The sequence below is a fragment of the Metarhizium robertsii genome (genome assembly GCF_000187425.2).
Source record: "Metarhizium robertsii ARSEF 23 chromosome Unknown MAA_Scf_1, whole genome shotgun sequence".
Lineage (NCBI taxonomy): Eukaryota > Fungi > Ascomycota > Sordariomycetes > Hypocreales > Clavicipitaceae > Metarhizium > Metarhizium robertsii.
The window spans coordinates 5,336,293-5,351,998 of NW_011942149.1; the positions used below are offsets into that span (position 1 = coordinate 5,336,293).

At 52.5% G+C, this 15,706-nt stretch overlaps 7 protein-coding genes across 7 annotated transcripts; 5 read left to right on the forward strand and 2 right to left on the reverse strand.

Annotated features, from left to right (window-relative positions):
• Window positions 1-624: 624 nt before the first annotated feature.
• On the forward strand, window positions 625-2,377 carry MAA_01957 (C2H2 finger domain-containing protein; the record flags this gene model as incomplete). The annotated part of the gene is made up of 2 exons (XM_007819955.1): window positions 625-755; window positions 841-2,377. 2 exons carry the CDS (start codon window positions 625-627, stop codon window positions 2,375-2,377), a joined length of 1,668 nt encoding a protein of 555 aa, XP_007818146.1.
• Window positions 2,378-3,950: 1,573 nt separating this feature from the next.
• Window positions 3,951-4,937, forward strand: MAA_01956 (uncharacterized protein; the record flags this gene model as incomplete). Its single annotated transcript, XM_007819954.1, has 1 exon — window positions 3,951-4,937. One exon carries the CDS (start codon window positions 3,951-3,953, stop codon window positions 4,935-4,937), a length of 987 nt encoding a protein of 328 aa, XP_007818145.1.
• A 566-nt stretch (window positions 4,938-5,503) lies between these two features.
• MAA_01955 (NAD(P)-binding domain protein) lies at window positions 5,504-6,594 on the forward strand (the record flags this gene model as incomplete). Its single annotated transcript, XM_007819953.2, has 4 exons — window positions 5,504-5,538; window positions 5,626-5,678; window positions 5,731-5,899; window positions 5,961-6,594. The coding sequence occupies 4 exons, from the start codon at window positions 5,504-5,506 to the stop codon at window positions 6,592-6,594; spliced, it is 891 nt and encodes a 296-aa protein (XP_007818144.2).
• A 1,447-nt stretch (window positions 6,595-8,041) lies between these two features.
• MAA_01954 (Six-bladed beta-propeller, TolB-like protein) lies at window positions 8,042-9,412 on the reverse strand (the record flags this gene model as incomplete). Its single annotated transcript, XM_007819952.2, has 3 exons — window positions 8,042-8,971; window positions 9,075-9,305; window positions 9,389-9,412. The coding sequence occupies 3 exons, from the start codon at window positions 9,410-9,412 to the stop codon at window positions 8,042-8,044; spliced, it is 1,185 nt and encodes a 394-aa protein (XP_007818143.2).
• Window positions 9,413-10,070: 658 nt separating this feature from the next.
• MAA_01953 (dipeptidyl aminopeptidase/acylaminoacyl peptidase) lies at window positions 10,071-11,303 on the forward strand (the record flags this gene model as incomplete). Its single annotated transcript, XM_007819951.1, has 1 exon — window positions 10,071-11,303. One exon carries the CDS (start codon window positions 10,071-10,073, stop codon window positions 11,301-11,303), a length of 1,233 nt encoding a protein of 410 aa, XP_007818142.1.
• Window positions 11,304-12,944: 1,641 nt separating this feature from the next.
• MAA_01952 (Zn(2)-C6 fungal-type DNA-binding domain protein) lies at window positions 12,945-14,276 on the reverse strand (the record flags this gene model as incomplete). Its single annotated transcript, XM_007819950.1, has 3 exons — window positions 12,945-14,075; window positions 14,131-14,154; window positions 14,211-14,276. The coding sequence occupies 3 exons, from the start codon at window positions 14,274-14,276 to the stop codon at window positions 12,945-12,947; spliced, it is 1,221 nt and encodes a 406-aa protein (XP_007818141.1).
• A 743-nt stretch (window positions 14,277-15,019) lies between these two features.
• Window positions 15,020-15,532, forward strand: MAA_01951 (peptidoglycan-binding LysM domain protein; the record flags this gene model as incomplete). Its single annotated transcript, XM_007819949.1, has 1 exon — window positions 15,020-15,532. One exon carries the CDS (start codon window positions 15,020-15,022, stop codon window positions 15,530-15,532), a length of 513 nt encoding a protein of 170 aa, XP_007818140.1.
• Window positions 15,533-15,706: the final 174 nt, after the last annotated feature.

Genomic DNA, 15,706 nt, shown 5'->3' on the forward strand with positions numbered 1-15,706 from the left:
TGCCAGGCGTAGATCACTCTATGAAAACTACTAAAATAAGTGTGTTTATCAATTCAGGTAGTTCATGCAGGCGATGTCAACGGTGACGCGGAAGCCTTTCGCTTATCGCCTTTGGCGCATGGGACGGACCAGACACTTCAAGTTGAACCCGCCAGCCCTCATTGGGCCTTCATTGCCCTGGACCAAAAAAGCGTCATCGACCCTCATGACCACGGGTTTGTCCACCGCCTTCGATTTTGAGCTTGACCTTCGCAGTGACGGGTCTCTGTGTGTGTGTGTGGAAGTCGCAACAGGGAGTCACCAGAGCGGGCAGAGCAGGAGCAAAAACCTAGCGACAGCCCCGCAGGCTCTTTCCCTCTCTGGGTGTCCCTTCTGCCCTTGGTCGCTCCTCCCACCATCGAAACCCCGCCAGCCCAGCGGACGCCACCAAAAATCTTCTTGCCACTAATTAATAATTCGTGCTTGTCCAAAAGCATGAGGTCAGTTTCCTACCCGCACATCTACGTCAGATAGACGACGCGACATCTCCTGACCTGTTGACAACTCATATCGCTCATCCAGAACATCTTGCCGCGCCGTTCAATACAGCATCGCATCTTCACAAATTCTGTTTTGCGCTTCATCATGGCGAGTGTCGCCGCCGCCGCACCCGCAGGTACCGGCACCTCTGCCTCGCATCCTTATACGTGCAACACGTGCCAGGTTGCTTACCGCAACATCGACCTCCAAAAGGGTCATATGAAAAGCGACTGGCAGTAGGTTATCTTGTTGTCCATGCCATGTTCATTATCCTTCGACTTTGGTGATGTTTCTGAACCCTGTGCTGACCCTCCGACGTAGCCGATACAACTTGAAACGCCGTGTTGCCTCCCTGCCTCCTATCTCTTCCGAAGTCTTCACCGAAAAGGTCCTTCAGGCTCGTGCTACGTCTAGTGCAGAAGCTGAGAAGGCCTACTTCGAGGCAAAATGCGAGCCCTGCAACAAGACGTACTACAGCGAAAACGCCTATCAAAATCACTTGCTCAGCCAAAAGCACAAAACCAATGAGGCAGCTGCTGGTGGCCCACGGCGCAGACATGATGACGAGGCCACTTCTGTAATCAGCTCTACATTCTCTCTGGGTGAACCTACCTCTGTGGTCAAGGACGAGCTTGATACCGATGCCGAAGACGAGTTCAACCAGGTTATTGAAAGCCTGCAGAATGCCAAAGTTTCTGCCGAGCAACGTCCTTCGCCAGTTAGCAGGCCCTCCAACCCCAAGCCCACTGCTCCTGGCGCCAGCAAAAATGGCGACGGCGAGGAAGACTCAGAGTCGACAACACCTTCACACTCCGTGGCCGAGCCTACTTGGACCTTGAACTCGTGCATCTTCTGCAACTTTGAGTCTCCTTCCCTGCCGCTTAGTGTTCAACATATGGAACGTTTCCACGGCATGTTCATTCCCGAGCGGCCGTATTTGGCTGATTTGCAAGGTCTTATCAAGCAACTCCAGCGCAAAGTCAGTGAATACCATGAGTGCCTAAGCTGCGGTAAAGTCAAATCGACAGTGTTTGGCGTACAAACGCATATGCGTGACAAGGGTCACTGCAAGATCCCCTTCAGCACTGAAGAGGAGCAACTTGCAATTGGCGACTTTTACGATTTCCGAAGCACGTATTCTGATAACGAAGAGGAGGATGAAGATGACGGCTCAGATACCGAAGAGGAGAGGCGCGGCGGCGCCAAGCTTGGCTCGAGAAGAAAGGCCAGACTGGTTGGTGAGGATGGAGAAGAGCTCGACGGCGAGGAGGATGGAGAGGGGTGGGAAACAGATAGCTCTGCATCCTCGCTTGACTCGGCAGATCTCACTGCAGTCCCTGCCGAGGGTCACATTCATCAGTATGAACGTCTTAACAAACATCCCCACCATTCAAGTCGAGATCCTCGGAATCACCATCAAGCAGACGGATGGCATTCGCGAGCACACAAACATACCCACGCTGCATTTTATGACGACTACGAGCTGCATCTTCCCTCAGGCAAGTCTGTTGGCCACCGGTCACTGAACAAGTACTTCCGGCAGAATCTCAACAACTACCCCACGCCAGAAGAGCGAGCCGAGCGCCTTGCCATTGAGGGGCCCGAGTCCGGAGAGGAGAGCCATGAGAAGGATCGTAGCATCATCCTTCGCAACGGGCAGCGATTTAAGAGGGATGTTGTGCCGCGAGGAACGGTAGGCTTGGCCAACGTGTCGGACGAGAAGAGGCGGGCGGTGCGCAAGTCGGAACACCGTGGGCGAGACTTGGAGCAATTCACCACCAAGAGGACGGATTGGATGTATGGCAAGAGAAACAACAATCAAAAGCATTACTACTACCGCTTCGATGGCGGTGGTTAGTGGTGCAGCCGATATCAATATAGATATGACGATTTTGCAATGAAACGTTGGTTCGTTTACAGAGTAGTGTGGCTAGTTTCGCCTTTTGTGTGACGTTGGGCAGAGAGGTCAACTGGTTTCTGTCCCAACACCCTTGATGAGTGTTCTCTCGCAACAGCGACTTGACGAGAACATTACGGCTGCCAAGTACGGCGTATGTATCGGTGCTCCAGCATGTATCTGCGGGGCTCTACAGTGTCTTGGTCTAAAATAGCAGTAGAGGATGCTATGATATGGCTGGTGCATACGGGCTACATAAGGCGTGGTTGGTGTTGGTTGCAACCATTGAGAATTTGGTGAGTGGCCAACATTCAACCGACCTACTACTCCGTACTCAAGCAGACCGCCACAGCCCAAAATATCAAGGTTAAAATAAGCCCATGTCACATCACCGGAAAAGACATGGCCAACCTCATGAAGCCCTCACAATCTCAACAACCATTTTACGAGGTGATGCTTGGTCCCTGGAAATGTGACGGCAGCGTGGCGGATATAATAAGAAACGAGGGCAGTTCCCCGGAACCGGGAAAGATCTGATGCGACATTGCTAAAATTAAACACACGCGCCAAAAAAACATTGAACGCCAGGACCAAAGAAATCAAACCCTCCAAGATTTGCCTGTGGGCACTCAACTCCTCTACTCTGTCGTTTGTCATTTCAGCAGCCACTCGGGCTGATGCCGCACCAACCCTGGTATCCATCTGCCCATCCACAGCCGTCCACGACAGGGGCCAGCAAAGACGAAAACGACACATTGTGCATGAGTACGGAGAAGCTTGAGCTTTTTCATTTGCGCAGCTTCGAAAAACGGGGCTGGGCTGAAAATTTGGAGAGTAGTATGCCGGGGTTCTTGATCAAAAATCAAGCGTGCTGACGGGACAACAAGCAGCCAGGGGGGACGAGCGGTGGCTGACCGGGGAAACTTGGAGAGATTGAGCTTCTCGTTTTGCTGTAGCAGCCAACAGTGCTGTAAATATCGCACAGCAGACGTGTTTCACTTTGAGCAGTTTTCCACTGCGTATTGATTGTATAGCGTCGGGAACAAAGCCCAGCACAGGGTGGCTGGTACAGGGCATTCTTGCAACTCTTGCAGAGAAGAAGAGGAGAAAGGAACGGGTCGAGCCTCATCACTTCATAAGCCGAGTCGAGCAGCTTGCCGTCAGCCTTATTAAATACTTGGTCATGTTACGCCAAGCAAGGATCGACCCGTTGCCCAATGTCCTGAAAATTTCCAGCCGGTAGTCATTTGATGCTGATGCCGTCCACCGCCGTTGTGTCTGTCAAACGGAGCTGTAGTACTCTGTACCACCCACCCGGTTTATATTGGCTGTACCACCTCGGGCTTGTTGGTCCCAGGGCCGTTGTCGTCGTTCGTCGTTGTTCCTCGCTTCCTAGTTCTCTGGGGACTCCGTCTCCTCTTTGTTTGCATCTGCAAACGCATTCTCTGGTGGTTCTGGTAAAGTCTTTCCTTTGCCAAACGCGGGCCAATCATCCCATATTGGCAACAATCGAAGAAGCAACCAAACATACAACATGGCGCCGAAACAGACGCAGCTGTTGTCTTCTTCTCTTTTTCTCGTCTTTATAGCCATCCTTGTCCCGGGGTCGCTCTCGTTTGACCCCGACTTCAGATTCTACGCCTCAAACGCGCAGCCTTGTCTGTACAGCGCCTCCAATTCATCTAAATGCACTGGTACCGACGCCCAGGACCTAAACAGTTGTCTTTGCAAAAATGGCGGCGGTTTCATCACCAGCGCGGCCCAGTGTCTAGGTCAGAACGGTGCAGTTGATTTGGTGGACGTGTACAACACAATGAGGGGTGCTTGTTCAACCTCTAAAACGCCAATATCGGTTAGCCAGAATGCGTTTATGAATGCTGCGAATGGAGCTGCCTCTTCTACCTCTTCGTCTGCCAGCTCGACTACGACTTCAACCACGAGTTCAACCGCTACTTCAGCTTCAACTGCAACTTCGACTCTCACTCCGACGACTGGAACGCCATCTCCAACTCAGTCAAATGCAAGCAAGGGGGCCGACGTTGACAGCAAGTCATCGGGTCTTTCGCAAGGAGCCTTGATTGGTATTGCTGTCGGCACATCGGTAGCAGGTGTACTCGCCATTGGAGGAATGATCCTATACTTTCGATACCGGCAGAAGAAGAAGGCGGAAGATGAAACCAGTCCTATGATGGCCCAGAATGACTACTACAAGCGCGACACGGCGACGACATTCCCTCCCACAGAGCCATCCCCGTTCCTTGGGCTGTCCGGAGCCGATACCAAAGCTTCATGGGGATCGAGCCCGTCGCCTGCCTATCCGTCGCCCAATCTCGACAAGTCTCCCGCACAATATGCCGGTCCGTACGCGGCGCCCACCCCTCAAGACAGCCCAGCGATGCACGGAGTCGCGAGCACTGCATTTGAGATGGATGCATCCGCCACGTCTACTCCTGCGCCCGGCGAGGGACCGGTGGAAATGGAAGGATCTGCACCTTCGACACATCTCCAGATTCGGCGTTGAGGAATTGTCGGTGCTGGAAATTTCGTGGTTGCAATTTTAGCACGGCGCATTTGGCATATCTCATGGCCAGCGATCGATGTTTGATGGTTCATGGCCCATGAAGGGCGGCCTCAGTGAAAGCGTTTGGCCACTGGGTAATTTTGTTCATTTCTCTGTCTTCCATTTGCTTCCAATTTGATACTGGTCATAGAGTAATCGATGAATATTAATGCGTGTCGTGTGTTCCAGACGTCTGTGCATGATGCTTGTCTCGGCCGGTCGGATGAATTGGCAAACGCTAAAAGATTGGAGACTCTAGACGGCAAGACCAACCAGACCAGACTTGACTCGACTGTGCTCAGTTGTAACAAAGCAACCAGACACAAGTGAACCTCGGCAGGAACCATGGGGTAGTTGCTCGTTCAACAATAATGATTCATTACTCATCCACGCCCGTCAATCGTCGTGCCTCCATTTGTCTTCTATTCGTCTTGCAAAACCATTCCAGAAATTCCGCATGTTACTGCAATCACATCAAGAGGGTTGACTAAACCATCAACGTAGATTTTAGTGTTGTGACGGACATTATGTCGCAAGGCAAGAAGACAGTCCTCATTACAGGGTATGTGCGAGTCCTGGAGCAAACGAGGAATATCGCAAATGCATGTCTTGTCAACAGGACCAGAATAAACTAATACCGGCCCTTCAGTTGTTCACCAGGAGGCATCGGCCATGCGCTCGCCCTGGAGTTCCACAAACAAGGTGCGAGCCAGTTGTGAGGCCTCAACTGGCGGCGAGAACTTACTCTGTCTAGGCTGCCACGTCATTGCTACGGCTAGAAAACCCGAAGCCCTCCAAGCTCTTCGAGAACTAGGCATGAGTGCTGTCCAACTTGAAGTTACCGATGCCGAGAGCATCGCGGCATGCAAAGCTGAAGTTGACAAGATCACTGGTGGCAAGCTCGATATCCTCGTCAACAACGCGTACGTCTTCTCACCCGTGCCTTTCACCAAACGCTGCATCAGTCCTACTCACATGGCATAGTGGCCGCACGCATACCATTCCCGCCTTGGACATTGACATGGATGATGTACGTCAGTCGTACGAAGCCAACGTTTTCGGCCCCATGGCCATGTGCCAGTCGTTTGCAAGCCTTCTCATCCCAGCGCGCGGACTCATTCTGCAGATCTCATCTGTATCTGCCATCATGCCTTACCTATTCGCCAGCATCTACGCTTCCACAAAGGGCGCGTTGAACTCGTACTCTCGGGTCCTGCGGATGGAGCTGAAGCCATTCAATGTCCGGGTGATGGTTGCCATGACGGGCACCATTCGCTCCAACATCATGAATCATTTCGATCGCGTGCTGCCAGAAAACTCGCTGTACAGGCCTGTCGAGGATGTGTTTGTGCAGAGATTACGGTTCAGCCAGACAAGAGGGACTGTGGATACGCATGTTTATGCGAAAAAGATTGTCAAAGAGGCGCTCAAGGGTGAGGGGTGGTTTGGCGGCTTGTTTGGACGGACGCCGGATTGGTATTGGGCTGGAGGGTTTTCGTATGGTGCTTGGATATTGGATACGTTTTTCCCGTCATGGTTGGCCGAAGCGGCGGTTGCGTGGTTCTTCAATGTTGGGGTGTGGTCGAAGAAGCTTAACACTGCGAATAGGAAGGATTAGTACAATTGCGATTGCCTCAGGGTGTGCCAAGGTAAGCAGGCGCGTATGTTTTTAATGACTTTAATGCGAATGAGAGAGTGATATGGACGTTTATCATAGTCTTGCTTCAGACGTTCTCAAGAGTCAAGTCTAGGTGCCATATGATTCGCCCTGGCCAGTTTCGTGTGGCGCGTATTTCTGATCTATCACTCCTCTATCAACGAGTTATTAATGGTATGCCCCAGGCATTCGGCTAGCGGTAGCTACCTAATGGACGTTATCTGTCAAGCAATCATTAGCGCCCTTACTGCCCAGCCTAATATGCTTCTAAATGGTAAAACTATAATAGATATATAATCTCTTAAAATACGTCTTCATGGCAAAATATATGCTGACACATAGTATCAACGTAAATTATCGTAATATGAGATAACTGTATTAGTAGTCGGCATGCCTCGTGGCAAATGGACCCGTGGCCAAAGCCGGATTTGGCTTCCAGCTTAACGGCTGTGAGAAAACTCCTAGTTACTCGCAGATGTATCAAAGACATTTTGGGGGCGAAAACGTAGTCTTATTATTTTGTGAGAGGGTTTTCGAAACCGTTGCGCGGCAAGTATCCCAATAAGTCGGCGCAGAGTGGAACAGCACATCGCCCGATCGTCGGCGATCCGATTTCCTAGTTAGGCAATGTTTCGGCCGACAACTCCGCGATCTCAACACCTGTTGATTGGCGCCACGGAATCTGGGCCAGAAGTTCCTGCTGAATTCATACAGACTGTGGAGGACCAACCAGGAATTTGACCGTGGCGCTTGGCTACTGTATCAAGACCCTGGGCTGCTGAGGTCTCTAGGCCGCCGGGGTCGGCTGGCAGGTTGACCCAACGAGATGAGGAGGCCGAATCATTGAAAGGGCTTTTATTCAAAACAAAGAATACATGTTTCTACGGTTACTCTCTGCCTGGGCTCCCAGAATATTGTTGGCCTGTTGTTTACTCATCCAGTGGCACCCCGTTAGCCATAACGAGACTCTTACTGAAGGGACATCACATCCTGCTCGGGCTGGTGCAAGTCTGTTGATGGTGCAGTCGACGGCTGGGACATGATTGCGCAAAAGACGGTCCTAGATAAGGCAGCACACATCGCCACCCAAGGAAACGATGATACCCCCAGGCATCCAAGACGGGGCTCGCATAGGCCTACCAGATGCTACTCGCTTGGATGGGCACTGACGAGCGCCAGATGAGGAATGACGTGGACGAGCACGAGGCGCTGCTACAAGTGCCAATCTACAAGTCGACCGAGAAAATCTCCAACGTAGTTCTCTTTAATACATGAGCTTGTCCCATAAACATCTTGACGTCCTCCAGGAAGAATAAGGAGAGACATGGCAACAACACTTTGCCCGCCCAGAGGCTGGTACTAGCAGCTGGATTCTCGCCCGCAGCAGTAGCCACAGTCATACCAGTGTTTAATCCCTCCAAACCAGGATCCCCTTGGCATACAGGCCCGAAATAATACCCACGCCGCGCTTCGAATCCCTGGCCGCCGTGGCACTCGTGGGATATTCCGTGCCGGCGTACAGACTCTTGAGCCCCTCGGCCTCGGACCACTCGGCCACCCAGGACGTCGCCGTGGCCTGCTCACAGTAGGCCCTCATGGCGTCGTCGGCCCTCGCCAGCTCGGCGGCGTCGTTGCAGACGTGGCGGCTCGCGGTGAACTTGACCAGCGATGGGAAGTGAGGGTGGCCGGCGATGATGAGCTTGCCCCCGTGGAGGGACAGGTTGTCGGGCAGGAAGGGCACCGGGATAGACGACGCGTAGGCGAGAGAGCCGTCCCTGCGACGCTCGTACAGGTACACGGCGCTCCGGGTGGTGGAGGCGACGGCGACGGCGGTGGTGTTGAGCACCTCGACGCCGTTGGCAAAGGCGGCGCGGGCGACGACGCGGGCCTCGTCCACGCCGCCGGGCTTGTCGGCGGACAGCTTGAGGTGGACGACGGTGCCGAGAGGGAGGCCGAGAAAGGTTTCCGCGCGGGCCAGGAGCGTCGACCGCCTCGCTAGGAAGTAGTGGTCGTTGGAGACGTAGAGCTCGCGGCTGCCGGCGAGGGCGATGGAGTTGGGCCCGTGGATGAGCGGGTGCTGGATGGTGCCGGCGTGCGAGGCCACGAGGCGGTCCAGGTCGAGGCTGAAGAGCTCGATCCTGGGACCGGCCTTGGCGTGGTTGGCAGCGAACAGGGTCGACGTCTGCTCGTCGTATGCCATGCCGAGGGTGTGGAAGTCGGCCTCGCCGGCAAAGTCGACCATCTCGACGCGTCTGAGCGCGCTGGCGTCGGGCGCAGAGGCGTCCTTGTAGTCGTAGACGTAGAGACTGGCACTGGCTGGGTCGGGGAGAAAGATGCCCTGCGGTTGGGGTTGATGCGAGTTAGGGCTGGGCCGGGGGAGCGAGGCAAAAGTGAGGCAAAAGCGAGGATGAGGATGCCTTTGTAAAGGCCCGACGACGTACCATGACCGTGTTCCAGCGCTCCCGTCCGGCATCGCAGGCCAAGAGGGCCACGCCGCGGCTCTCCAGCACGAGCACGTCCTCGCAGCTTCTCACCCGGTCGGCAAACTTGATCTCGTGGTGTGAAAAGGTGTTAATCACTGGCAGGCGGCCTGGGGCGTTGGTATACACCATGAGGAGCTCCCGGCCACGGAAATACAGCAGCGACGACAGCGCCGCCGTCAGCAGCACGGGCTGGTTTGTTTGCTTGGCGTCAGCTGAATGTTTTATTTTATTTTATTTTATTTTTATACACCAGGCGTGGACTGGTAGCTTACCCAGATAGATCTCGAGTTGGACATGGCGACTGCGACTGCAACTGCAACTGCAATGTTCGCGGTGCGAGGTGGCTGGCAATTGAGATGAAAAAAGGTGAGAAGGGATGAATGGGCGTTGTTTGCATGGTGGAAAGGATGTGCAAGGTTCGGGGTTCGAGCAGGTGACACCAAATATGAAGGCGGAACATTCCGAATACTACTCCTGCGTGAAACACGGCCAGATGTCTTACGTACGACTGTGCCGTGTTGAACTCGGAGGCATGCATCATGCCGAGTACACATCTCAAGCAGCACGTAATAGTACGTACCCATGTACGGCGTAATATACCATTTTACCGACCGAGACGGGAAACCACTTCGGAAAACCCTCCTGGGTTTGCCGGCTTAATGTGGGGAATCCCGGAGTCCGGACAATATTCACACCTCAACGCCGACGTACACTTCTAATCGCAGCGAATAGATGCGTCGATACGGAAAACCAAGGGAAAACTATTCGAAATAATCAAACTATAAATCCAATCACATCCAAGCGTTTCCCTCGCTACATCTCACACCTAAAACCTGCCGTCTCATCATCACCTCTTCTATGTACATATCCGCCCGTCCACTTACACCCTAACCCTAACCCTACGTCTGCATACTCGAGACTCCAGAGCATCAAGACCTCATACCACCATCCACCATGGCTCACCTCCTAACCCACTTCTTCCCCTCCAACGAAAGCTTCGGCTACGAAGCCATCCGCGCAGCAGGCTACGCCACCTGCGGTGCCGCAGACATTGGCGAGATCATCGCCATCTGCCACAACATCCCCGCCGGCGACGAGGAGCTCTGGCTGCAGGAGTGGAAAGCAGCCGCCGACCGCGCCGTGGCCAATGCCAACATCAGCCTGTCCAGGGGAAACACAGTCGGCGCCAGGGACGCCTTCCTCCGCGCCTCCAACTACTACCGCACTGCCGAGTTCTACCGTCGCCAGGACCCGCACCACGACCAAGTCGCCGCTGCCGTGGCCGACGCCTCTTGCGATGCGTTTTACAAAGCGGCCGCGCTGATGCCCCATGTCACCACCAGGATTGCCATCCCCTACGAGGGAACAACGCTTCCCGGTGTCATGATGTGGCCCGATGCCGGCCATCAGCCCAGGCCCCTCGTCATCGTGAACGGGGGGTACGACTCGACCATGGAAGAGGTCGTTTACAGCGTCGGAGCCGCCGCTCTCCAACTCGGCATGAATGTCCTCGCCTTTGACGGGCCCGGGCAAGCCTCTGCCGTCCGCAAGCAGAACCTCTGCTTCAGACACGACTGGGAAAAGGTCGTCACCCCCGTCGTCGACTACGCCATCTCCCAGCCCTTTGTTGACTCTTCGAAACTCGTCCTCGTCGGCCTCAGCATGGGCGGGTACCTCGCGGCCCGGGCGAGCGCATTCGAGCACCGCTTCGCAGCCGTCGTCCTCAACGACGGCGTGTACGATTTTGGCAGCGCGTTCCTCTCCCAGCTGCACAAGATCAAGCCCAGTGCGCTGGACGTGGGCGCCATTCTCGTAAGCCATGAGCATGATGACCAGGCTAATGCTGTGATTCGTGAGGCGGCAGCGCGCGACACGGGTATAAAATGGGCCTTGAATAACGGCAAGTACGCATTCGGAATCAACTCCGAGGCAGGAATAATTCGCGAGGCGCAAAAGTATACTCTTAAACATGTTGTTGAGCAGATCAACACGCCGACGCTGGTGCTTGATGCGCCCGACGATCATTTTCTCAAGGGCCAACCGCAGGAGTTGTTTGGCAGGATGACGTGCGACAAGGCCTTGGTTAGTTTGACCCGGGATGAGGGTGCAAGTATACACTGCCATGCAGGTGCTGGCTCGAGACTGGCGCAGGTCGTCATGGATTGGCTTCTTGAAAGGCTTAATTAGGGTGGCATGTTGGATGAATTGGCACTTGGAGGTAACTCGACGCTTGTTAGCAGATTGTGTATACAACATGTATTACAGACCTGTGCTAGGCTTAATGCTGAATAAATTTTTAAATACTCTCCGTAATCTAGACGAATTTAAAAAATCACCATTCACTCGTCTATTATGGTATTAATTTGCGGCATCGTCACCCGGTTGTGCATATGATGCGCATCCTTGGACTTGGATGGCACCCGTACATGACGAAGCCATCCTCCGCTCATCACACCTCTCCTAACATTTTTCGTCATCAGTCCCGCTCCAATGAGAATAAGAGTGCTGATGAGTTCCGACAAGAAGGACAACAGCACATGTATCGTCAAGGATCCGGTAGATGGGCTGAGGTTTGGATCAAGAGTAACGAGTGCGACAAGAGTATAGAGCACCCGGATGCCGATAAAAATCAGCGCGAATAGGGTTGCCCAAGTTAACTATTCCATGTATCAGCACAAAGACACCAAACAAAAACACATGGAGAACTTGGACAGAGTACGAACCCGTCTACCAGCTTCAAAACCAGAGGCATCAATATGTGGCCCCTTTTGGCAAAGGGTCAACACTGCCCACCATACCAAAACGATCCAAGCAACAGTGATTATGCTAATCCCGACTCTTACGAGTGTGAAATCGGACTCTTTTGCCTCGTCGCTTTGCAGGCCAGAGTTGACCACGGCCAGGATCGCAAGACCGGATAGGACAAAAAGTTTGTATACGAGAACGTAGAACCAACCGTGTTTGGGGCCTTTGTCAGTTCATAGATAGTGTGTCGCCTGCATAATCACATTATTTAGCCGGCTTGCCTAATTTGTGAACTGTTGCGAAAATGGAAAATGTTACCCTTCGTATAGAATGCTCGAGGCACCTAGGATTAACGGGGATAATCCGATGTTCGCAATCATTGTAGCCCCTTTGCTACCGTCTAAATCCAACGCACTTCCGACAATGAGCAACACGCAAAACGCAAAGAGATAGATCCATCCGAGGAAGCCGGGCCGGCCATGTTTGTATAAGATGAACAGCACTGGTATAGATAGGCAAATGAAAATCACCATTTAGGCGACTGAAACAGATTTCATTGTGAAAGTAGAAATTTCGAGCAAAGTCTTCTCTGAATGAATTTCTGGCTTAATATTTGAAAACATGAGATGAAATTAAGAGTCAGACTTATATATGAATCTGATAGTGGAGATGCGCACGCTCTAACGGGTTCTCGATTCTGTCTCACGAATCACTTTCTTATATGTAGATATGTTGATCTTTAATGTTGCCTGCAAGCTCATACGAAGTTGCCGTTCTGAGCCCTGAAGCGTGCGCCGTCTTATTGTCAGCCTTGAAAAAGCGGTCCCTAAACGAGACCGAGGCCGATACCGAGACCGAGATCGATATTTGATAGGCGTCTGACACAAAGACCCGGCCATCCATGAACCAGGATCTGTATTTCATCGAAAGCCTTTTGGTAAGTATTTCATCTTTCATAATGTCTTGACTGTGGCCCAGGCGTAATTTGTTGTCAACATTCACATGTCCTTTGCGGCTGTGCTGGCTGTCTCTCGATATGACCCTCATTTGGATTCTCCCACTCCCGACGTTCGCGACGGCGTGTCACTGAGTCGATGCGACAAGACCACATGGGGAGGCTGATTTCCGAATAGCTTTGATTGGCCATGTCATTTGATACTGCCAATCTGGTCCCAGATATTCCTCAATAGCGAGAACCTCCCGTCGGGGGCTGTCCCCAACCCACCACACGTCACTAAACCTGGCGGCCGCGCCGAAGAAATGTGCCAAAATCACCAAGGCGCGCGGTCTCCGTAGATTTAAAAGATCTAAAAACCGTCTCGGAAAGAGAATAGGAGATATCACGACTTTTCGCCATGTAGTCGCAGCATGCTCTGGTGTTTCTTGGGCCGCCAACAAAGCTCCAATCAAGCAGGCGGTACTTGAGTAAGCCTCTTGATCTTCAGCATCATCGTCTCCGGGTTGTGAGATGAGCAAGTATGGGAATCGATTCCGATTTGCCTCACAGAAAAGAACTGAGGGCTCGACAAACGGGGCAGACGACTCAGTGACCACATTAATTTTCGCTGTCGGGTCATCGCGAACAAATGGGATGGTGACTTTAAACACATTCATCACTCCCTTGCACATTTGCAACCACTGTATGGGCGGATGGTAAGGCTCGAATGTTCGCTCTCGCAAACTTGCAAGCGCATGGAGTGAAAGGATTACAGACGTGAAGCTTGCTGGGTCAGCTATTTCCCTTTCTAGAGAGCCAATGGCATTGCGATGCTGTTGGAGCGTCGCTTCAAGATATTGTGCTCCTTGCCACTCAAGTTGTTCCGGTTTCAGGATGCCTCTGGTATTATCCATGTATGAAAGGTGCAAAATGGACAAGGCCATGATGGCGTTGAGCAGAGGCTCGTATTCCATGGCCATGGACGGCACATCCACGGTCCAAATCTTCTTGATTTGGGGAAAAAAGTATCCTGGTATCGTGGTAGTTACTTCTACAGTAAAATAGTGCAGCAATCGCATTTCTCGATAACGCCGATCGCGACTCTCCTCCGCTAGCAGGTCAAAATTCTCAGCATTAGGACCTCTGGCATTCTGGCCGGTGGAGGGGGTGGAGGAGGGCCAAAACTGTGCATAATGATGAGCCTTGGAAGAAGACGATCCGTTAGACCCGGCTGGTCGGTCATAAATACACTCTACACCATGCCTGCCACAGCTTTTCTATCCGAATTGGTCAGTATGCTGAAAGGTTGGGCGTGGAGCCGGTTATACGTACACATTTTGGGCGAGACTCGTCGCACTGATCAGCGTCAATATGTATGCTGGTAGTACGGTTGTGTGAATGGGTATATTTACCTTGACACGTCGTGCCCGACAGCGAGCACATCCTGTTCGGGACTTGGTGTGGTAGAGACGTGGCATGTTGTTAGTAGGGACGAGTTGGTCAATGCAGCATGTTGACCGCGTGCATCAGGTTGAATGGTCAGTGGTGCGTGAATCTAGTTTGTAGCACAATGGCAAGCCATAGCATCCTGATTAGGATATTTGCAAGGCGCAGCCGTGGTTGATGATATGGCTGACATCGAGTTGGCCAACCATATTGAAGTCAGACGTCAGCACGAAGGGATGAAGATTGCTAGCGTGTCCAACTAGTGGGGGCAGGGCAAATGCCAGCCGAGAGTATGAGATAATAAACAAGAGCAAAGTGTGTACGGAGCACGGCGGTTGACGTAGACTAAAGTCGGTGTATGATATTTGCGAGGAATCCCGTGATATTTTATACTGGTGGTCGAATATGAAAAATCTACCTGCGTCTATAGTAACACATTGTACGGAGTAGGTACCCTTCGGCAGGTGATGCATTGGGGTTGCGCCTGCCTCTAGCGTCAAATTGCCGATGGCCCCCTGAGGTTTGCCTGGTGCGAGGCCACAGTGCGCATGGTGACCAATGAATCAACCGCATCAATGGCCTCAATAATGTCCCCAGGACGCTGACGTACTCTCCGTTTCACGTTCTAACACTTCCGACATCTGGATGCCTGATGGCCCAACTGCCGTCTTGACTTTTCTCGATTCTGCGTCCTCCATTCTGAAGTTAATCTCAAACCTTAGATCAATTAAATATATCAATAGTCTCTCGGATATTGCTCTCTTTTCCCCCCATCATGTCTCGGTTTTCGCATTACGACACCGATGAAGAACGACTACCCGAGGGCATGCGCCGGGTTGGTTACGATGCTGACACTCAGGTTTACACGTTCCAAGACGCAGACGGCAGCTACTGGGAGAGTGCCCCCGGTTGTCAGTATGGACAGCTAACACGCGTTGGCCACGGGCTTCCGGATGATGCTGCCGACACCGAGCCCTTCTTGATGCCTCACGAGAGTTCGCCTTCCAAGTCGTGGCGGGCCGAGCTGATGCCACTTCTTAACTTTGGCGTCATTATCGGCGTGTGTCTCCTGGGTCTTTTTTGGTACCTTCATTACGCTGCATCTGGTGAAGAAACTTCCCGACCGATCTGTGTCTCTGGCACTTCGCCATACACAGTCAAAAAAGATGATACCTGCTGGGCCATCGCAAATGGGCGAGGAATCAGCGTCGACTCGATCTTGAGCGCAAACGAGGGGTTGGACTGTGATATGTTGAGAGTGGGATCTATTATCTGTCTACCCGATTAAGAAGCCTTCGCCCAAGGCTATTCATGCCGTTGCACTGAGGCTAGCATCAATTCTAGTCCCAACTCATGCTTCGCAATTGCACCTTTGGAGGCATTCACCGACACAATCCTAATTTTTAGACGTAACAAGCAGCGTCTTTTGCCACCTGCTATCACTTTATTTGTTCCTGGAACT